The sequence below is a fragment of the Megascapheus bottae genome, chromosome 8 (assembly GCF_031878675.1).
Source record: "Megascapheus bottae isolate mThoBot1 chromosome 8, mThoBot2.hap1, whole genome shotgun sequence".
In the NCBI taxonomy this organism is placed as follows: domain Eukaryota; kingdom Metazoa; phylum Chordata; class Mammalia; order Rodentia; family Geomyidae; genus Megascapheus; species Megascapheus bottae.
This window is the reverse complement of record NC_143516.1, coordinates 37,361,371-37,384,729: the sequence shown is the minus strand read 5'-3', so window position 1 is coordinate 37,384,729 and position 23,359 is coordinate 37,361,371. Positions and strand designations below refer to the sequence as shown.

The window sequence follows — 23,359 nt, the reverse complement described above, 5'->3', positions numbered from 1 at the left end:
AAATATTGCGATTGTAAATAGTCTCCAAGAAACATGCTGAGACTTTTAAGAGAAAATTAGATAGTGAGTACACTGCCCTCATCAATGGATGTTATTATCATGGAAATGCATAATGTTAATACTATAAAAATGGGTTCCTGATGAAAGGAGAAGCTTAGCCTTCTTCTCTTTCACTTTCTCCTGTATGGTCTATGATGCCTTTTTGTCTTTGATAATACAGCAGGAAGGCTGTTTGTAATTAATGGCCTTTGTTCTTGAACTCAGATATTCTCTTAAAATAGCTTAAGATGGACTAAGCCATTTTTACAGTTTTATTATCAAAATACATTAAATAACTTTAAAATTACAGAAGTAGGAAAGAAATAAGGTAAATACAGAAAGTCTAAAAATTAACTTGATGTTTGGTTTCTACATTAGCAATATAATCATTTACATTTCTTACCAGATCATCAGATCAGTTTTTCAAGGGTAGGTAATAATAGTTCACCCAGAACTAATAAAACTATTTTTTACAATACTTAAAAATATAGAAACATAAAACAATACAAATTTATTGCTTTACATTAATACAACCACCCACTTTACTACAAACAAAACCACACTCTCAAGATTCAAGTCAACAGTATTTTTTTTATTATACATAGTATTTTGCTGCTTTTAATACACATATGCTACAGACTTCCTTGAACAGGTTTGTGCAATTCACTTTTCCTATTATAAGCTGCAGAGACTTTATTCCTTGCTACTTCCTCATACTGAACTACTACAAATTTGGTCTACTACCATGTCCTCCTGGCTTAATTTGGCATGACAAGGTAATTTATATAACAAGTCTACTCTGGTTTTTCTTTAGTCACTTAGAAATCATTACAGTACTCTATATTACTGTATTGCATTCATGTCAAATAAGTATCTTAAAAAAATCAGTCATGGGGCCAAGAGTATGGCCCAATGGTAGAGTGCTTGCCTAGCAAGCATGAAGCCCTAGATTCAATTCCTTGGTACTACCACATACATAGGAAAAAAAAAAGCTGGAAGTTGTACTGTGGCGCAAGTGGCAGAGCACTAGCCTTGAGCAAAAAGTGTTCAAAGACATTGCCCAGGCCCTGAGATCAAGGCCCAGGACTGGCAAAAGACAAAAAAAAGTCTTATGAATAGTGTCTTCTAATTGTCACTGATCCTGCACTGTGCAAGGTCTGTCTTATTTGTTTACTGGTACATTAGCGAATAAAAATGATAATTCTGACATTTGGACAAACCAGCATAATTATAATCTCCAACACTAAATTAAAATAAATTACTTAACATCAAAGGTGTCAACACAATATAAAACAGACCCTGAAATGTCTTATTAACAGATGTGTCAGATTTTATAGAAATATATGTATGCTCATTTTACAATCATCATTGCAAGTCATCAAGTGTTCATACAGAAAACATACTCCCCACCACAAAAAAAATGTGTTTATAGATCTGGTTTGAGAAAAACTTAACCTATGTTATAAAAACAAAACCATCTAAAGTTTTAAAACAATATGAAATACTTTAATGGACATTCTATACTGTTTTAGTCTTTTCTGCAAAAACTATAGACAGGCATTATTACCTCAATGCAAGGCATTCTTCCAGAAAAATTGGCAGATGTATAGCCAAATGTGACGTTTGCTATCAGCTTCAGTCCCAGCTGACGTGCATTGAGCATTCGTGACAGGCCCCTGTCTTGCTTGTAAGCCTTCATTGACTGCTTCACCATGAATCTAGTCTTCAAGATTTCTTCAAGCATCCTTGGTAAGACACCCTTTCTTACAGAAGGCTACCATAAAGGGGGGGAAAGCCAACAATGTGTAAGATCCCGCTAAGAAAGAAGCACAAAGTATAATAATGGCTAACCGTCAAGAATTAAAACATACTAATCAGTCGAATGGCCATAGGACTAGTTGTTGTTAATACAAAATCATTTTATTTTAGTTATTTGAAGAGGAGGAATTTTCTCCTAAAACGTTCCTATAATGTTTATAAAATAGCACTTCCATGTTAGCTCTGAGACCTCCACGGAGAGGGATGTCAGCTACAACAAATCCGAGGGAAATGCTGTTAAAAACTTTTCATCAAAACCCCCATCCTTCCAATAAAGACACATGGAACATGTATCACTCATAACCAACCTCAGTTTTTAAAGATCTCATCCTAATGACCCCACACAGTAATCTGCATGGAACTCCATTTATCTACCTTGGAAGAATGATGAGCTGAGTTGATTCTGCTGACATTCAAACCTGCAGTTCCAGAGATTCTAGGTATTTCAAATCTGATGCTTAGATCACTAAGCCATCCCCTCCGGCCTATATTTATTAGCAATCTGGAAGAGGGGATGAATAGTGAAGTGATAAAATTTGTTGTTGCCAAAAAAAATCAAACGTATTAATAAAGACTAGGGAGAATTTATGAGAACTCCAGTAGGAATGAAAATGACAAAACAGCATTAACTTTGATGATTCACAGACACGTGCAAGAGAATGCATGTCGAACCAAACAGGTATGTGATAATCACACACTTGAATATGAAAAAAGTCTTACTTTCATTAAGCTTTACATATTGGGTCAAAATGTAGATGTAGTCTTTAAAATGAGATTCAGGAAGATAAAATAAGCAGCTATATATGTGACAATGAGAATACACTCTAACCTCTACTTCATTTGGTGTACCTTTTAAAACAGCTATAATTTTTCCTTTTGTTCTACCTAATATACATTAAGTGTACAAATTTATGGTTTCGTTGTGATACTTCAACATGAATATAGGATAAAGTTGCATATACCTTCCTTACTACCATCTCTTACATTGTTTCTTCCTGTTTTTTAATAGTACCTGTTCTACTTTGACATTGTCTCTTTTGTTTTAGTTTCTACATATTCAAGAAAATAAGATACTTTCCATGTTTGCCTTATTTCATGTATTTCTGTATAGCCAAGTAATACTCCAAAATGTATGCATGTTGCATTATCTTTATTCTGTCAGTTGGGTACCTAGGCTGAATCTGTAATTCGGCTACTGTGAATAGAGACATAATAAGCAGTATACAGGTATCTCTAATATGTGTATATTTTGAGTATTTATTCAGGAGTGGGATAGCTAGATTAAACTAGATTAAACAATATTTTTTTTTTTTTTGCAAGTCCTGGGCTTGAGCTCAGAGCCTGAGCACTGTCTTTGGACTTTGTCAAGGCTAGAACTCTACCACTTGAGCCTCAGCACCACTTCTGGCTTTTTTCTATGTATGTGGTACCAAGGAATCGAACCTGGGTCTTTGTGCATGCTAAGCAAGCACTCTACCACTAGGCCAAACTCCCGGTCCCTACTTTCTTTTTTTTAAAGTTTGGTTTTCTCTGAGGACTTGCCATACTGTTTTCCATAGTGGTGGTATTGATTTACATTTTGAACAGTAGTGTACTAAACATTCTTTTCCCCCCATATCTTTGCCAGCATTTGTTAATTGATAGTTTTTGATAGCAATTCCATCAACTGGGGTAAGATGGAATCTCAAAGTAGTTTGCCTTTCACTGACACTTAAAACATATTTCCTACTACTTGGAAAGCTATCTCTTTACTGTGCTCTGCAGAACCTACTTTAATTTGATATAGTTCCATTAAAAAAATTTTTTTTTGGTGCCACTGCTGGGGCTTAAACTCAGGGCTTGAGTACTGTTCCTGAGTTTTAGGTGGTTTCTGGCTTTTAGGTGATTAGAGATATAGAGTTAGGGACTTTACTGCTCAAGGTGGCTTCAAACTCCTGAGTACCTATAGGCCAACAGGTGTGAGCCACCAGCAACTGGCTCATTTCTCAATTATTGCTCTTATTTCCTGAGCAATTACTAAAGTCTTATTCAGGAAATGGCTGTTAGTGCCAATAATTTCCACTATTTTCTTGCAGTTTCAAAATTTCAAGTCCTACATATTAGGTCTTTAATCCATTTGAACCCACTTTTGCATAGTATGTGAAGTAGGGATCTAGTTTCAATCTTCAAAGTGGATGTTCATTCATTTTTGCCAGTACCACTTCTAGACTCATTTCTCCACATATTTTTGGTATCTTTGCTGAGAATTAGAGAGATGTAAAGGCTACAGATTTATTTCTAGGGCCACCATTATATTCCATTAGTCTACATATATATATGGGTGTGTGTGTGTGTGTACATATGTATGTAGTTTTAAATGTCAATACCATGTTTTTGTTATTATGGCCCTGTAGTATATATATTTTTTGCCAGTCCTGGCACTTGAACTTAGGGCTTGAGCACTGGGCTTTCTCAAGGCTAGTATTCTACCACTTGAGCCACAGCAACACTTCTGGCTTTTTCTATGAATGTGGTACCAAGGAATTAAACCTGGGCTTCATGAATGCTAGACAAGCACTCTACCACTAGGCCAAACTGCTGGCCCCTGTATTATATTTTGAAACCAAGCATTATGATATCTCCAGCATTATTCTCTTTGCTAAGGACTGCTTTGGCTATTCGGTGTATTGTGTGATTTCATGTAAATTTCAGGAGTGTATGAAGAATGTCATTGGTATTTTTGATAGGTACTTAATTGCATCTATATATTACTTTCAGTAATATGGTCATTTCAACAATATTAATTCTTTCAACCTCCAATGTTTTCTTCAATTTCTTTTATTACTGTTTTGTAATTTTCATTCTAGGCGTCTTTTATTTCATTGGTTTAGTCCCAGGCATTTTTGAGGTTACTATGAATGGAACTATTTTATTAATTTCTCAGTTATAATAAAATTTAATAAAAGGAAAAGGGATCAAATATGAATAAATGTGTATGATGTGAAAACTGATTTTATTTTGCTGGTCCTGGGGCTTAAACCCAGGGCCTAGATGCTGTCCCTAAGCTTCCTTGTGCTCAAAGCTATTGCTCTACCACTTGGGCCACAGTGCTACTTCCCTGCTTTTTCTGAGTAATTTATTGGAGATAAAAGAGTTTCATAGACTTTCCTGCCTGGATTGGCTTTGAATTATTATCCTCAGATCTCAGCCTTCTGAGTAGCTAAGGAGCCACCCGTGTTGGCTTGATTCTTTTTTTTTTTTAAATTATGAACTCTGGCAAATTTTCCTCATATTTTAAGTTGCTCATTATAGTATAGCATTACCTCTTACTGGTAGAGAATGATACTTTTGATAAGTACACCAGAATGAATTTGAGGTCTGCTGAGGTCAATTACTATCAAGCTCTGTTTCATGACTTTAGTACATACATGCTAAGAAAATAGAAAAGAAAGGAATGAATTTGGCACATAAGAGGCAATATAATGTTCAAGATCTTGCCTATTTGTTTTATTTGTATTAATTCATTAAGCAGGTTTTCCTTATTCTCTTTTTGAGGGGACATCAGGGAAAGAAAAGGGTCCTCATTATTAGTATAGATATTTAAACATTAGATTAACATTATGTTTAAGATGGTTTCAATTAAATTTAAAATAATATAAGAATAGATATATGCATTAAAGCAATTTCAATTTTGTAGGTAAATCTTTCGGCTATCAAACTGCTATTTATGTATGCCAGATTCTAACACATTGTACATGTACATTTAGTTCTTTCAATACTGCACTAAATGCAAGAACATGTTTTAAACCTAAATTCAAACCAACACAAACATCATTATTCCCCTTAGATCTTTGTATCTGACTTTATTCAAGAAAACAAAATCTTTCTTTTTAGTGCCAATATTAATCTAAACCGGTATCTTTTGAAAGTTAAGCCAAGTTGATTCCTTTCATTTAAAAGAGAATATTACCTTGACAAAAGCTACTCCATTGGGGGATACTGTGATATCATGCCTAATTTGGTAAAGTAAATCTGGAGGTACTCTTAAAGAGGTACAGCCAAATTTGAACTCATCATACCTGTTAAGAAAGAAAATATTAAGCAAATACTTTCTTAAGTCATAGACCACAACTTTTAGGCAGTCTTAAGAATCTTCCTAATTTCATTAAGAAATTCATTTTTCATCAAACTATAAATTCATGTAGTTAACATTTATCTAAGTTGCAAAAGCTATGCAAATTTATTAGAAGAAGTACTTCTCAAAAAACATCATCCTAAAATAGATAGATTTATGATTAAATCTATCTATATTGCAATAATAAATTTCAACTCAACCCATGACAACTTTACATTGTTTCTTAAAAAAAAACTTAAGGGGCCGGGAGTTTGGCCTAGAGGTAGAGTGCTTGCCTAGCATGAACGAAGACCCAGGTTCGATTCCTCGGTACCACATACATAGAAAAAAAGCCAGAAGTGGTGCTTGAGACTCAAGTGGTAGAGCTCTAGCCTTGAGAAAGTCCAAGGACCACTGTGCTCAGGCCCTGAGCTCAAGCCCAGGACTGGCAAAAGCAAAAAGAAACAAAAAACCCCTTAAAAAGTAATAAATTACAAATCACTTTCTAAAAGAATTCCAGTAGAATTTCTTTACGTGCACCCAATGAAAAAGTGTCACAGAAAAAACCAAATATATGAAATGCACAAACATCTTTCTAATGAAAGAATCAGAATTTTCTGCAATTCAAGAAGAAAGGTTTCTACTACCATAAAAACTTAAAATGATACTTTCATTCACTTTATAAAATTCAACTGATATTAATCACAATAAAAAATTATTAAAAATTCAACTGATATGATTTAACAAACAATTCATTTGTGTAAAAATCATAGCTTATCTAAGAAAAGTCAAGAGAAGATGGTAGCTTCAATCATAAAGTCATTATACTCCGTTTCTGTAAAAAGTGACATATCAACAGCTAAAAATAATTTTAAGAGGGCCGGGAGTTTGGTCTAGTGGTAGAGTGCTTGCATGAAGACCTGGGTTCGATTCCTTGGTACCACATACATAGAAAATGCCAAAGTAGTGCTGAGGCTCAAATGGTAGAGCTCTAACCTTGAGAAAGTCCAAAGACAGGGTTCAAACCCTGAGCTCAAAGCACAGGACTGCCAAAAAAAAAAAAAAAAAAAAAAAGAAAGGAGAGAGAGAGAGAGAGCTCACCAACATTCATGGAGAAACAGAAAATTACAGAGCTGATCTGTCTACTCAAGATCCTCTTCACATGCATCATTCACCCATAAAACTAAATTAATGACACCATAATCTATGTTAATTAACAAAGAAACTTATTCATTGTAATAAGTTGCCTATGCCTTATTCCAATTCATCTTACTCAGGATAACAGTGTAAAGTGCAGAGACACAAAGAAAATCTGTGTAATTTTACTAAGAGGTATAAATCATAACAATATAACTGTAAATACAAAAAAGCCTTACTTTCCCAAGTTTTCCACATGGCCAAGACAAGTGGAAAAACAGTAGTTGTATGCAATCACAATAGATGGATATAATGACTGAAAATCCAAAACGAGAACAGAATTGCTATAGAAGCGAGATTCAGGCTCCATAATTAGGGGAACACACTGTGGGGCTCTCATTTGGGAACGTTGTTGAACACTAGGTGTCACAGGAATATAGTTCATTGGTTTAGCAATACGCAACATCATTGATTCCACACGGTACTGCAAAGAAGGGAAGGAGGGATAAGAGATGTGATTAAAACATAAAAATATTTGCTATTTGAACATATCATTCTTTAGGGGATATTTTTTTCGCTTTAGAATAAGTGATTTTTTAACATTAGAATTATACCTTATAATTGAATCAGCTTTCAATAGGCCGGACATGTAACTCCTGAACATTTAAAATTCTTTTTGAAGTCCTACAAATTCCCAAGATTCTGAGGTTTAAACTTTGGGTCTTGCACTTGCTAGATATGTGGCTCTTCCACTCGGGCCATGCCTTCCGCCATTCTCTTTCTTTTTAAATATGGTTATATCCTAATATAGGCAAAACAGCTACACAATTTGAAACAATTTCATTCAATGGGCAATAATTCTTGAAAATTTTATTTGGAAAACAATTTATTTTGAAAAAAATAGAGAATAAAGGAGTTGCCAGGAGACCTGAGATAAATCCTATTCCTTTTTTTCAAGAAGACAGCACAAAGATTCCTGAACTGAAGTATAATCAGATTATTGGTTATTACTATTATTAATCACTGGGATGAGCAATTATTTTTTATAACAACCATTGCTCACTAGATGGTTTGGGGTATTAGGAAAAGAAAATACTCAGAAGAACCTGCATGGACTCACTGAAATATTCGCATCTGGATTATGGAAACCTGGATTTCTGTTAAAAACCAGTTAAATGTGAGAAAGTAAATGACTATAAATGGGTAATATCCAAAGAGTTACCATTGCATTTTTGCTATGTTTATTGAATTTAGTGGGCATTTTAGAATACAGATTTTATGAAATTATTCTTAGCAATTCAAACTAGTCCTATTACACGGTTGTTAAGACACTATAAGTCTTCATATGTACTAATATGTTAAGTAAAAGCATACAATAATTTTCAATAGGTTTAGTAAAACCATTATATCCTTTTGGAAATCAACTTCAAAGATGAATTAAGTTACTTAAAGGTAATACTTTTTTTTAAAGATTAAAAAAGCTATGTAGATCACCTGTACTGATTTTCAAATTCTTCATATTTGTATTAAACTTACTGAAAGTTGTAAGAAGCCACATTAGAAATGTAAACTAAAACAAGGTTATTTCTTGTTGGTTCCTCAAAAGGACTTTGATTTGATTATCCAGATATTGATTAGTTGGTACTTAGATCTTTTTTTTTTTTTTGCCAGTCCTGGGCTTGAGCTCAGGGCCTGAGCACTGTCCTTGGACTTCCTCAAGGCTAGAGCTCTACCACTTGAGCCTCTGCACCACTTCTGGCTTTTTTCTATGTATGTGGTACCGAGGAATCGAACCCGGGTCTTCGTGCATGCTAGGCAAAGCACTCTACCACTAGGCCAAACTCCCGGCCCCTACTTAGATCTTTTTTAAATCAAACAATTTCAAATATCTGAAAACTAAGTACATGACTTACAAATTTAAAGTGTGCAAGAAAGTAGATTTCCTACCTGTGAACCCCTTGTCAGTACATGTAAAAACTGAATGCCAAAAAGTCTTGCCATTTCACTGGTTTTCCCAATTAGGTCTAGTTGTTCTAACATTTGGAGATTTCCACGGACACGGCTAACATAGTGATCAACCATTTTCCATCTGTTAAAAAAGATTCCATATGTTATAGGAGTTTCAAGGAAAAAGCTACATGCTTGAAATACAGTAATATTTCTTTCTCAGTTCATTACATGAGGCAAAATGTTTAATGGATAAGGAGACTACATGATAATCTAAACAGAACTCTCGGCACTCATACACAGACTAAAGGAGATACCTTTAGGGAAAGAATCCAAAGGTGTAACTCCTCTGAACATTTAAAATACTATTTTATTGAAACAAATTTCAGGAAATGGAAACATGTTTTTTGGTGGTGGTGGTATTTTTGCTTCTTTTTTTTTCTAAAATTTTTAGGAAGACAAAAAGGGAGAAAGGATGGATACAGAAAGGGAGGAAGGGTGGACAAATACAATCATAGTATGCAGTATACACTATGTGGAAAATAAGCTATGTAACTCTGGAGGGCATGACATTGTCCAAAAAAAGAAATGCATTCATTACTGCCTCACTCCTCTGTACAACATCGTAATAATAATAAAATTAAAATTTAAAAAATAAATAAGGAAACTGAAGACTACAAAGAATAGAAGCCTACCATAGTATCAGAATCTAGCTGCTAGCCAAATGAACTATGGGAAATAGATTAGGCACAAGTAATATAATCAAAAACCAAAACAAAATTATGGACTAGAAATTACTGTCTTGTTGAATTCTACTATTATAGCAAATTGTCTCATCGCCTTAAGCAGACTTAATGCTTATTTATCTCATGTAATAATATATGTCCCATTCCACTGATCAGTGACTAGCAAATATAACCAAATTAAATATAGTTTATCTTTCAGAACTAAGGGTAAACCCTGCAAGATACATTTTAGCTTATGTAATGCATCTAGCAAAAGCCATAGCTTTTTCTCCTAGACTTACACATAGGTAAGTATGAATGAAATAAATATTTTTACCCAGCATCATTTTTTAAAGCAAGCTTTCTGAAATAAGATCTTTTAAGTTGAATTATTATTTTTTATTATTGGTATTCAATAGCCATTGCCCTAGCATTTGTCAAAGTGAACATATTAGGCAAACACAGTTTTAATCTGGAGAGGAGGAAGGAAAATATAAAGCATGATGTACTTAGGACAGGTCTAGGTACTACCAAAATAGCAATACTCAAAAGTAATTCAAGGGCCTAGAGGTAGAGTGCTTGCCTAGCATGCACGAAGACCAGGGTTTGATTCCTCAGTACCACATATATAAAAAAGCTGGAAATGGTGCTGTGGCTCCAGTGGTAGAGTTCTAGCTTTGAGAAAGCCCAAGAACAGCGCTTATTAGGCCCTGAGTTCAAGCCCTGGGACTGGCAAAAAAAAAAAAAAAAAAAAAGAAAAAAAAGAAATTGGTATAGTAATTACTAATTAGTCCTTGGACCCCAGGTGAATCACACTGGTAGTAAGGTTTCTAGTTCTAAGTAATATTAGGGATCAGAAAAGGGTTGCTCAAAGTGGTAGAGTGCTGGCTTTGAGCACAAAGCTCAGGGACAGTGCCCAGACCCTGAGTTCAAGCCCCACCACTGACAAAAACAAAACACCCTCCTCCCCTTGAAAAGGTTTTATAGTCTGGTTTTTGGAATCATAACATTATTTTATTTAAAGAATGTGTTCTTAGTCCCTGTCATCAAAATTTTGGGACTATAATTCATTCATGTCAGACTGAGCTTACACCAGATAGAAGGTGCATTTGGCTTACAAATTTTTTTAACAAACATTTTTTTTTTTTTTGCCAGTCCTGGACTTGGGCTTAGGGCCTGATCACTGTCCTTGGGCTTTCTCAAGGCTAGAGCTCTACCACTTTAAGCCACAGCACCACTTCTGGCTTTTTTTTTCCCCCCTATATATGTGGTAGCGAGAAACTGAACCTGGGTCTTCATGCATTCTAGGCATACACTCTACCACTAGGCCAAACTCCTGGCCCCTTTAACGAACCTTTTATTAAAAAATTATTTAATAAGGGATCCTTTGTGGTTTACAAAGAGATTTAACACAAGTAATCCTTGAAGAACAGGTTATTCTCATTCTGAATCAACTTATTAAAAAAATATGTTTCCTTAAAAATTACAGAAAAGGGCCAGGGAGTGTGGCCTAATGGTAGAGTGCTTGCCCAGCCCTGGGTTTGATTCCTTGGTATCGCATATACAGAAAAAGCTGGAAGTGGTGATGTGGCTCAAGTGGTAGAGCAGTAGCCTTAAGAATGCCCAAGGACAGTGCTCAAGCCCCTTACTTCAAGCCCCAGGACTGGAAAAAATTACAGAAAATAAAAAAGAACCTTTGAAAAAGTACAGTATACTTTCTTGATAAAAATTCATCTGTATTTGGGGCTGGAAGTTTGGCCTAGTGGTAGAGTGCTTGCATAGCATGCACGAATACCCAGGTTCAATTCTTCAGTACCACATACATAGAAAAAAGGCAGGAATGGTGCCATGGCTCAAGTGGTAGAGCTCTACCCTTGGAAAGTCCAAGGGCAGTGCTCAGGCCCTGAGCCTAAGCCCAGGACTGGCATAAAAAAAATAAATTTCATCTGTATTTAAAGATAAAATTCTTTGATCTCTGCAAGAGTCTCTAAAAAAAATCTATATGGGATTCTCCATATAAAATACTCTACTTAACATAAATGATTTAATACCTAGTTCAATTCCTTCATGTAACATGTAAGGTTCAGTTTTTTATATCACTTGAGAAAACAAGAACTGCTTGATCTGGAAAATAACCAAGAGGTTGTACAAACATGCATTTAGAGCACTCTATATCTTATAAACAAACCCCTGAAGTTTAATAGAAATGTTTTACTTCTTAGCATATATACAATCACCCCTGAGCTTCCATTTTTTAAATATTTTTGTTTTGCTATAAATGAGGATTGAATTGAGTATATTGTACATACAAGGCACACTCTACTACTAACTAAGCTATATCCTCATCCTTCCACAAGGTTTGTATCAGCATCCTTGGGCTTACTAGGATTTCACTTTCTCAGATTCTTCAAAAGAAGAATGGAAGATGACATGCTCAGGAAATAGTATACTCGCTCAAATATATGAACCTGCATTAAAACAATTTTTCTTGTCTTCACTACCACATCAATACTACCACATAAGCCAAGGAACACCCATTTTAAGTACCAGACACTTTATTCTTTATATGTCTGTTTTATTAGCTTTTTTTTTTTTTTTTTCCTTTTCTTTCTTGTTACAGGAGCTCAAACTCAGGATGATGCAGTTGCTAGGCAAGTGCTTTGCTACTGACTGGGCTACATCCCAGCCCTATCACCTTTTTATTAGCAAGAGAAAGAGAACTTTTGCTTTTAACTGTGTTGTAGTAACTGGTCCTAGATTAGCTATCCTGGTTGGATAAAGAGTCAGGGTAATTGTTTAGTGAATTGTTTGGGGCAGGAAATGTAAGACTGCTTTCTGAGAGAAGGGAAACTCATGAATCTATTCAGTTGGGAAATAATTTCCTAAGCATACGGCAGTATGGTACAGTCTAAGCAGAACAAAGTTGTCCTCATAAGCCAAATAGGCAGAACTTAAAAGAGTTTAAGCCAAACAAGAAGAACTTAAGAATTTAAACAATTTCTAGCTAGAGATTGTGAGTTGGGACACCAGAGATGAGAGCCATGTAAATGGAGTTGCTGTAAAAAAAATTCAGATAAAGCTCCTAGTGAGTGACTGAGATGAAAATAAGCTCCATGAAACAATACATTACTACAGAGTAGCTAGTTTGGAACTGAGTTTGGGAAGAAATGATCAGCTAGTACTAGAGGGTTGTAGGGTTAGCAATACTATATGATATCTTGTCAATGTTGGCATCAAGCTAAAGAAACTGCCCCCGACCCAATCATGAATTAGGAAGGTTTTACTCTAAAATTAGGCATAGTGTAGATAAAACTAAGCAAGCATAAAAGACAGTCCAGAGACTGAGTCCTGTCAAAGTTGGGGGCTTTGAAAACAACTGAGGTCTAATACCCTCCTATTTACAACCACAAACATGGGACTAAGTAACAAACAAGAGTCATTGGGGAAGGGCCAGAAACCTTTCTGCCATATATCCTAAACAAAGGAACACTGTTGCTGAGGAACAACAAGTAGAAGGCAAAAATTGTCTGCCTCTGGAGAATGGAAACCTGCCTAGGCCCAGATTTTGGCAGTGGTAATAATAAAACCAAGACATTTGAGGGAGGAGCAGGAAATGCTGAAAAAAATCTTTTCCTGAGTCCCAAGTGAATAGAAACTTCAAATTACAAAGGAAACTCCCTTTGTCTCTTATACAGAGTAATAACCAATAGTAGCTAAGTGCTTGTGAAATCTTAGAAATGAAAAAATACTGAAAAATAAGAATGAGTGTTGACTTCACATCAGAAATAGTAGTGGCCAGAAGAAACAGAAATGATTTTTTTTTTTTTTTTTTTTTGGGTCTGTAGTGGGCCTTTAACTCAGGCTCTGAGCTCTTTTGCTCAAGGCTAGTGCTCTACCATTTTGTGCCATTGCTCTACTTTGTGTTTTCTGGTCATTAACTGGAGATAAGAGTCTTACAGATTTTCCTGCCCTGGCTGGTTTCATACTTTTGATTCTTAGATCTAAGCCTCCTGAGTAGCTAGGATACAGGTGTGAGTCACCAGAACCTGGCTGGGAATGAAATCTTTAGTGGTAAAAAAACAAAAAGAAAAACCCAACCCCAGAATGAGATAGACAGTAAAAATACTATTCAAAATCAACGATGAAATAAAGATATGAATGAACTATGGATGGAATAAGGAGTCAAATACAAAGGGACAGATAGTTAACATTTCCATTTATATTATGTTATTGAACTGGCAAAAATAATATTAGTATTCCAATTATAGTACTTACCTGGATAAGTAGGTTGGGGTAAAACTGAAAATGTGCTCAAGACATATTCCTATTGTGATTATTGTAATGGTTACAGAGTAAATGCATTTTTCAGTCATAAAATAACTCAATTTAAGCCTATGCATTTTTACTGTGTAAAATATATACTTCAATGAGTGGTAAAACCTTACCTGTATAGATCTGTCTTGTTATCAAACCAATCTGACAAGACTCGAAAGGTAAAGAGGGGAAAACGCTGATGAAGAACATGAAAGCTCACATTTTCAAAGGTGTAGTTAGTTAGAGCCACCTTAAAAACAACAAAAAGCATGAGTAAGACACCATTTAATAATGTTTACATTTATGTAGAAAATATGGTTTTAAAAGATTCTAATACCATTTAAAACAGTTCATAGTAGACATGAAAGATAATTGTAAAAATTATTGTGCTATAATTAGTTTAAAACCATGTATAGTCTATGGGACAGAAATATTCATTACTTAAGGAGAGTCCAGTTTTCCTTTCTTTCCTCTCCCCCTTTCTTCCCTCCCTCCCTCTACTGGAGATTAAACTCATGGCTTCTCATTTGCTTTCAAGCTTGAGCACACTGAGTCCTTTGGCTTTTTTTTTTTTTTTTTTTTTTTTTTTTTGCCAGTCCTGGGCTTGAGCTCAGGGCCTGAGCACTGTCCTTGGACTTTCTCAAGGCTAGAGCTCTACCACTTGAGCCTCAGCACCACTTCTGGCTTTTTTCTATGTATGTGATACCTAGGAATTGAACCCGGGTCTTCATGCATGCTAGGCAAGCACTTTAACCACTAGGCCAAACTCCCGGCCTCCTTTGGCTTTTTAAAAGTTTGTTTTTCAGTTAGTCTCAGGACAGACTTGTCCAGATTGCCTTCAAAATTTTCAATCTTTCTACCTTTGTTCAAATTGCCATTCTAACTTCAGCCTGGGCTGGACTTAAAGCTCAGTCCCACTGTCTTCCTACCTCCCATGTAGTTGGGTAAGATAGCAGCTTTTTGTACTTGAAGACAATACAAATAGTGGCAAAGAAACATTATTAGGCAAGTTAATTTGTTTTGTGGTCTACCTTGTGGTGCTGGAGGTCAAAGTTTGGGTCCCATGCATATGAGGTAGATAAGCTCTATACCATTGGAATTATGTCCCTAACTCTACTACACTTAATTTTCCATTCTTCATAATATGCTGATAAATGGGACTGCAGACCCAAGGTTATGCTATTACTTCAGGTAACTCATTGGAGGATTGCAGATATTCACCTTTCTCTAAAAAATCATAACAATACTAAGTGCATGGGTATTATAAAGCCACTTAAATGAATTTCAAAAGCAAAAGATTAAAAGATGATGATAAAAATGTCTTCCCATCTCCAAAATATACAGGGTAAAGTTGTTTTGATGAGAAAAATAAAAAAGGCCCAAGAAATAACTAATTCCGACAATGGTGGGTATTTTAATGCAAATTGGTAGGTAATTAAGGAACTAGTAGTTCACATTCCTAGGTAATCTTGGGATTGAGGAATACATAAAACAGCACTTTACATTTTTACTTTCCATTATAATTTAAAAATATTCACTTTTTTCTACAATCCAAGAAGTACGAAATAGAAGTTGAATATTAATCTTAGTGCAATGGCTCCCCCCAATAGTTTTATCTCTCATCTATATAATCCGTTCAATAACAAAATCTGTATAACAGCACTGAAATACACCATATATCACAAATGTATAAGTATTCACACACACACCACACACACCTGCAAAAAGGCAGAAAAGGCAACAAAATGAGGTAAAAAGTTAATAGATTTTGATGAGGAATTATAAAATTACTAATAACAACTGAATGAAAACCCACAGTGAAAGCAGTGAATAGCCATACAAACATTTTTACTGAACAGTGATGAGCAGAGTAAACCTAAATGGCTTTCTCAGAATACAGCTAAAGAGGACAAGAGAGAAGACATGAGAAGTGATACAAGGAAAAAATATACACGAAACAGAAAAGTAACAGTGCCCATTAATGGAAAGATCTAAATAGTCAAATAGTGAAATCTAACCCTTTGTCACTTTGTACATGCATCTGTAAATCTGAGCATGGATGGCAGCTATCACTTAATTTCCTGATGCAAATCCTAAGTAGGCCTTTAATGTTGTGCAGCATTTGGACATTTTTCCTTAATTACTACTCTGAAACTCTCTTTAGACAACTATTTTAAACTCTTCAAAAGGTCTTGCCACAATCCTCATTCTTAGCTGACAGCAGTGATACCTAGTTTACTGAGAAAATTGAATTGAGTACAAGAAAATTTCCATATTCTTATTGGACATTTGTCCATCTACCAAACCTTTCTTTCTTTCTTTCTTTTCCTTTTCCTTTTCCTTTTCCTTTTTTTTTTTTGTGCCAGTACTGGGGCCTGGGTGCTATCCATTAGCCTTGCTGCTCAAGGCTGGTGCTCTACTACTTGAGGCACAACTCCACTTCTGGCATTTTGGTACACATACCAACGTTTTATATTATGTAGTAGGCCTCCCAGCTTATAACAACAGAAGAACCAGCTATACTATTTTATCTCAAAGCAGGAAAACAGGATCCCCATTTATAGACTGGAGATGGCATTCAGTATTTGCTGAGTTGACTCAAGGTCCATCAGCTTAAAACATTCTTAAAATGCCTAGATTCACAGGTCAGAGGGTCTGTGTTAGGATTAGGTCTCCCTGGAAAAATGGCCCCTTCCCTGCCCAACACCTGTGTAATCCAGGTAATGGCACACCTGGGGTCAGTGGAAGGTCCCCCATGGTCTGGGGTCATGGCTGTGGCTACGCCTCATTCCTGCTCCCTGTTACTATATAGTCAATCTCCATCCTTAGTTCTGCTTATTGCCCCCTTTAACCCTTTCGCTTCACCTGTATCCCCTGCTCCCCCTGTACCCTCCATTTTTGTTGAGGCCAGCAGTATGCTTCCTTTCTGATAAACTCTTTTGTGCCTGAATATTCGGTAGTCTCCTTTAAGTGAATCTTACAGTCTCTATATGTTCTAGGAAAGTCATACATTTATTTTTCACTTAAATAGTTAATATGTACCTATTAAATATGACAATTTAAGAGATAGTCTGTCAATGATGATTAAGTCCAGTGGAAACTCAGAATTTTTACTAGTGTATGTTAGTCATACAAAAAGCCAAGCTTTCAGGGATGGGAATTTGGCCTAGTGGTAAGAGTGCTTGCCTAGTTGCACAAAGACCTGGGTTCATTTCCTCAGCACCACATATGCCCCCCCCCCCCAAAAAAAATCCAGTAGTATTGTTGCTCCACTGGTAGAGCTCTGGCCTTGAGAAAGCCCAAGGACAGTGCTCAGGCCCTGAGTTCAAGCCCCAGGACTGACAATCAGAAAAAAAAAAAAGCAAGCCCCCCACCATTACTCTTTTGTCCTTCCTTGTGGCTTCCTATGATTTTCTTCCTTTCAAATACTACCTCATCTACTTTCATATCTTAAAGAAAAACAGCTATATTCTAGATAAGAGAAAAAGCATGGTATTTTGCTGAATATGAGGATATCCTCTTCAATCCATTTTCCTGAAAATGAAGTAATTTCAATTATTCCGTTTTCTTTTTATTATTGCCAGTCTTGGGGCTTGAACTCAGGGCCTGAACACTATCCTTGGGCTTTCTCAAGGCGAGAGCTCTACCACTTGAGCCACAGCACCACTTTCTGGCTTTTTTCTATGTATGTGGTAGAAGTGCTAGGCAAGCATTTTAACAACTAGGTCAAACTCCCAGCTCAATTTCATCACTAGGTAAGAGCTGGGAGTTTGGCCTAGTTGGTAGAGTGCTTGCCTAGCACGCATGAAGACCCACGTTCAATTCCTTGTTCATTGGTTGAAAGGCAAAAATTTTATGTTCAAAGTTAAGAAAGTGAAAACCAATATATTAAAAAAGGAAAAAAACAAACTAGGCACAGGAGAAAACAAGATATCTTTCAAGTCTATATTAGATCTGAGAGGTAAAACAATGTTTTAGAAAGATTTCACTTTCATTTCCTTTTTGTGGGGGGAGAAAGAGGGCAATACTGGGGAGGAACTCAGGGCCTTATGCATGCTAGGCAGGTGCTATAGTTCTTGAGACATGGCTATAGCCCTTATATAGTTATCTTTTACATTGGATCTCATGCTTTTTGTGTATGCTAGCCTTGGGCTATAGTAGTTCTATCTATCCATGACTCTTAATAATTATAAGTCTGTGTCACTATGTCAAGCTTGCTTCTGAGATTTGGGTCATATCAACTTTTTTTTTTTTTTTTCTGGAGATAGTCTTGAATAACAATCTTCCTCCCAAGTATCTGATTCCAGACAAATGAGAGGTAAGATAGTATTCCCCTAAAGTTCATTCAAGATTTCATGGATTGTCAAATGGTAGGAATACTTGTATTAGGCAAAATAACCCCAAAAGAATGCAATTTGGTCCAACTAGGCAAGAGGGTAAATTATCCAATTTACAACTTTCTTAATTCCTCTCAACTACAAAAGCAGATTTGCCATTGCTGACTTTTAGATAGGATAAAAAGATCCCTAAAACTAATACTCAATAAGCTATTTTTGTATATATATATATGTTTATATACAAATTGACATATATTTAAGCTCATTTCAGACAATATCAAATCGCAATCTGAAATACTTAATGGAATACATACACAAAATACATTACAATTTCTGTGTCTTCCACAGTCTTTGCTATAATTAGTAATTATTTTGAAGCCATTGACTTGTGATGATACTACTTTAAGCATAATGCAAATAGTAATTCCCTCGAGTAGGTTCATGTAGTGGACAGTTTCAAATGAGATAAAACATAAGCATAACTTTAGGCTCACCATACAAAGAGGAAATAAAAGTACAGATGAAGACATCTGAATTCTATAGAAAGGATTGATTTCCTTATTTGATACACATGCTATGTGAACATGTCCCCAAAGAAATGTATAAGGGCATGCTTTTTCCCTCCCACCCCAGTCCTGGCCTTGAACTCAGGGCCTGGGCACTGTCCTTGGGCTTTCTAAAGGCCAGAGCTCTATCACTTGAGTCGCAGCACCATTTTTGGCTTTTTTCTATGCATATGTCCCAAGGTATCGAACCCAGGTCTTCGTGTAAGGACATGCTTTTAGTTAAATGTTTTAAAAAAACTTCAGAAAATTTGGGAAGATCATAGAGAACAATGATTGAAAAGTAGAAAGTATATAAGAAACTAGTTTGAGAGAAGTGCTTGAAGAATAAGCTTTCTTCTAAATATAAACATTTTAACGGAAATTATTCAGTCCCAAATCTAAACGTACTAGTAAGTATCGTTTTACATTTTACTCAGAGAAAAAAGGTAACATAGATATTTTGTTTAAAAATAATTTCCTTAAGTAAGTGAAAGTAGCAAGGCAGCAGCAGGAATTATTCAGCCAAAAATCTTTATCTGGGCCCACAAACCTTCAAACTGTGCGCTACTCTTATTTTCTGTATCTAATCTGTTTTCGGTCTAGTATTTAAATGTACTTAGTATGAGAAGATCCTTTATTAGTCTAAATTTTTCCTATATAACAAATCAATAAGGCCAAGTAAAATGCATCCAGCTTTAAATAGTGCTAACACTGGGGCTGGGAGTTTGATCTAGTAGTAGAGTGCTTGCCTAGCATGCACGAAGACCCGGGTTCCATTCCCCGGTACCACATATATGGAAAAAAGCTAGAAGTGGTGCTGTGGCTCAAAGTGGCAGAGCACTAGCTTTGAGGAAAAGCCCAGAGATAGTGCTCAGGCCCTGAGTTCAAGCCCCAGGACTGGCAAAAAAAAAAAAAAGTGCAAACACTGCTAAAATTGTGTGCATACATTGATAAAACTGTGTAATACTGAACATAAATATAAAAATTTCTTCCTTCTTTTGGTCAGATGGGATCTATATACATCCCAGGATGGAGTTGAACTTTTGATCCCTCCTGATTCAGTCTACTAATTGCCAGGATTACAGGTATGAGCCACATTATAGATGTCAGTTGTTAAATTAGACACAAGGGGGAAAATATCATTAATAACATTGAAATCTAATTCCTCCAGTTTTCCATTGCAGAGAATGGTATTTTGCAATTTTACTAAGTATAACTAAAAATAATTTACAAAAGAATAAGTTACACAGTACACTGTACATTAACTCTACAATGATTAAATTATCATACTATACTGACCTAGTCTTACTCTAAAAATTTAAGCAAAATACTTTACCTCATTTCTCATGATTCTCCAAAGATTTAGTGTGATTCGACCAACAATATTTATTTCACTCATTGTATCTGATCCATAGTCATCTCTTTCAGCTGAAAATCTGTTCTCAATTTTGTCATCTATAGAAATGAATGTGGATTACACCAAGACTCACAGAAAACAAGATTTTATGCAAATAAATGCCAAGTGAGAAAGATAAAAAGTGAAATGCAATTCATAGCCTATGTTATGCTGGAGTAAGAGTATATTCATTATTTTGACTAATAAAAGCATGTAAAGTTTCTTTCTTAAATATGAAGGAAACTTGAGAAATACACCTGAAAACATACTCTTTCTTTTTATATGTTGTTGTACCTATAGGACATTGGTTCCAGGATCTTCTGTAGACAATAGAACAGAGCTCAAATCCCTTATGGACAATGACTTCATATTTGTATATGACATAACTTCAAATATTTTTTGGATTACTTGTAACACCAAATACATTATTAAGAGTTGTTATATTCTATTATTTAAAGCATAATGGAAAGAAAAGAGTTTATGTAGATTTATTTTCAGAAATACTTCTGAACCACATATGGCTAAATCCATGGATGCAGAATTCATGGACATGGAGGGATAACTGTATTTAAGTAAAATGCTCCTTTCTCTTTGAATCTGGTAAATTTTGCTGCTACTTCTATTAACATCCAATATGATAACATTTCGTTGGTTTTAGCATGAGAAATGCAAATTGTTAATAAACCAGTAATTTCTTGGAATAAATTATAAGATTTTTTTTTTTTTTTGTGGCAGTCTTGGGACTAAACTCAGAGCCTAAGCACTATCACTGAGATTTTTGTGCTCAAGTATACACATTACCAGTTGAGCCACATCTGTATTTCCAGCTTTTCGGTACTTAACTGGAGGCAAGCATCTCACTGACTTTCTTGCCTGGTGTGGCAGGAACCACGATCTACAGTTCTCAATCTCCTGAGTAGCTAGGATTACAGGCATGAGCCACCAATGACTAACTAAATGATACTTTTTAATCTAAACAATTCTATGAATATTTGATGGAGAATTCCTAGCTTTAAATTTCAGATCAGAGTTACTCATAACAAACAGGGTTTTCAGTCTAGTTTCTTATGTAAGTGACGTAAACGTGATAGAGTGCTTGCCTAACATGTATGAAGCCCTTTGGTTGCTCAGTATCATATAAACAAAAAAAACTGGAAGTGGCACTGTGGCTCAAGTGGTAGAGTGCTATCCCTGAGCAAAAGAAGCTCAGGGGACAGTGCCTAGACGCTTACTGGCAAGCTAGTCTGGGAAAAAAAAAGTTTCTACTAATGAACACTAAATATTGGTGAGTGTTGTTCCTAGAAGTACAAGAATAATAAAAATGTAGTATATATTATATCTACAATCTAAAAATTTTTACCAAAATTGTTTCTCATTTTCACATATCCACAGAAACTTTCACTTTATGTTATAGAAGTCTACTCATAAATATGTATTTAAAGTTACGCTTGCTATATTGTGGTTCACTTATTGTGGCTTCACTATATCACAGGTTTAAAAAAATATATTCTGTATTGTGCAGTTTTTGATTTATTGTGGGATTTTTGTAGTATAAAAGTACGATTTTATTTTTGCCTAAAACAATATTAAAAAAGTAAATTCAAACATATTTGAAAAATCTGAGATTCTTCCCATCACAAAAACGACAGAAGCTACAAGATAAAAGCCAAATTTAAAAACTATTTCTGGAGGTTGGAGGCCCGGCTCTGTTGACAGAGCTAGCCAATGAGATGAGTGAAAGTGTCAGGTACCAAGTTCAGTCCTGGTCTCAGATGTAGACTTTCTGCCTTTTCTCTTCTAAAAATCTTACAAAGCTCTAAGTATTTATTGTCCTTCAGATCTTAGTCCCAATCTTCCCACTTAAATTTACAAACATTTAAGACATTTTATTAAAATTATAACTTTTCAAAGGTAGTCTTTCTGATTAGTTTTTCAAAATTTCTTTCCTCCTTCCAAAGAATATTATCTTGTTCTACTCAGAAGCTTCCCATTTAAATAACACTTAAGAAGTGTTAAGTAACACTTCTTACTGAAGTCATAACTTCTCTAGGGTGATATTCTATTTTTTTTTTGCCAGTCCTGGGCTTGAGTGCAGGGCCTGAGCACTGTCCTTGGACTTTCTCAAGGCTAGAACTCTACCACTTGAGCCTCAGCACCACTTCCGGCTTTTTCTATATATGTGATACCAAGGAATAGAACCTGGGTCTTCGTGCATGCTAGGCAAGCACTTTAACCACTAGGCCAAACTCCCGGCCCCGATGATATTCTAATTTTTTAAAAAATATTTTGTACTTTTCTTTTGGACTCCTGGCCTATGATACTTCACTTTATTCAGGCTTTAGTTTGTTTTGTTTTGCTTTTTCCCAGTCCTGGGCTTGAGCTCAGGGCCTGAGTACTGTTCTTGGGCTTTCTCAAGGCTAGAGCTCTACCACTTGAGTCACAGCATCATTTCTGGTTTTTTCTATGTATGTGGTATCAAGGAATTGAGCCTGGGTCTTTTGTGCATGCTAGGAAAACACTCTACTAGGCCAAACTTATTAAAATTTTTATAGTATATACTTAAAAATGTAATTTTTAGGGGCCGGGAGTTTGGCCTAGTGATAGAGTGCTTGCCTAGCATGCACGAAGACCTGGGTTCAATTTCTCGGTACTACATTCATAGAAAAAAAGCTGGAAGTGGTGCTGAGACTCAAGTGGTAGAGCTTTAGCCTTGAGAAAGTCCAAGGACAGTGCTCAGGCCCTGCGCTTAAGCCCAGGACTGGCAAAAAAAGAAAAAAAAAAAAAGAAAAAGAAAAAGGAAAAAGTAATTTTTAGGGTAATTTTTGGGCATAGGAGCATAAACTGTAATCCCAGATAGCAGAATTAAGGTTGAAGCCAGCCATGGGCAAAAAGCTTAAGACTACCTGAAAATACAACTGAATCAAAAAGGATTGGAGGCAACACTGAAGTGGTCAAGCACTTGCCTAGTTCAGTACAAGACCCTGATTTTAAATACCAGTACCAAGAAA

The 23,359-nt window shown here is 35.6% G+C and overlaps 1 protein-coding gene across 6 annotated transcripts in view; it reads right to left on the bottom strand.

Annotated features, from left to right (window-relative positions):
* Rev3l (REV3 like, DNA directed polymerase zeta catalytic subunit) overlaps positions 1–23,359 on the bottom strand; it is a 143,846-nt gene that overhangs the window by 22,955 nt on the left and 97,532 nt on the right. For 4 of the 6 annotated variants that reach the window (XM_090338273.1, XM_090338274.1, XM_090338275.1 and 1 more), the window contains 6 exons: positions 20,292–20,410; positions 14,205–14,323; positions 9,035–9,176; positions 7,327–7,571; positions 5,807–5,915; positions 1,607–1,813 (listed from right to left, as the gene is read on the bottom strand). In XM_090338273.1, coding sequence (XP_090194399.1) covers positions 1,607–1,813; positions 5,807–5,915; positions 7,327–7,571; positions 9,035–9,176; positions 14,205–14,323; positions 20,292–20,410 — 941 coding nt within the window. Of the gene's footprint in view, positions 1–1,606; positions 1,814–2,240; positions 2,360–5,159; positions 5,268–5,806; positions 5,916–7,326; positions 7,572–9,034; positions 9,177–14,204; positions 14,324–20,291; positions 20,411–23,359 lie in introns of those variants that run through there. The other 2 variants (XM_090338277.1, XM_090338278.1) reach the window with 2 other exon arrangements.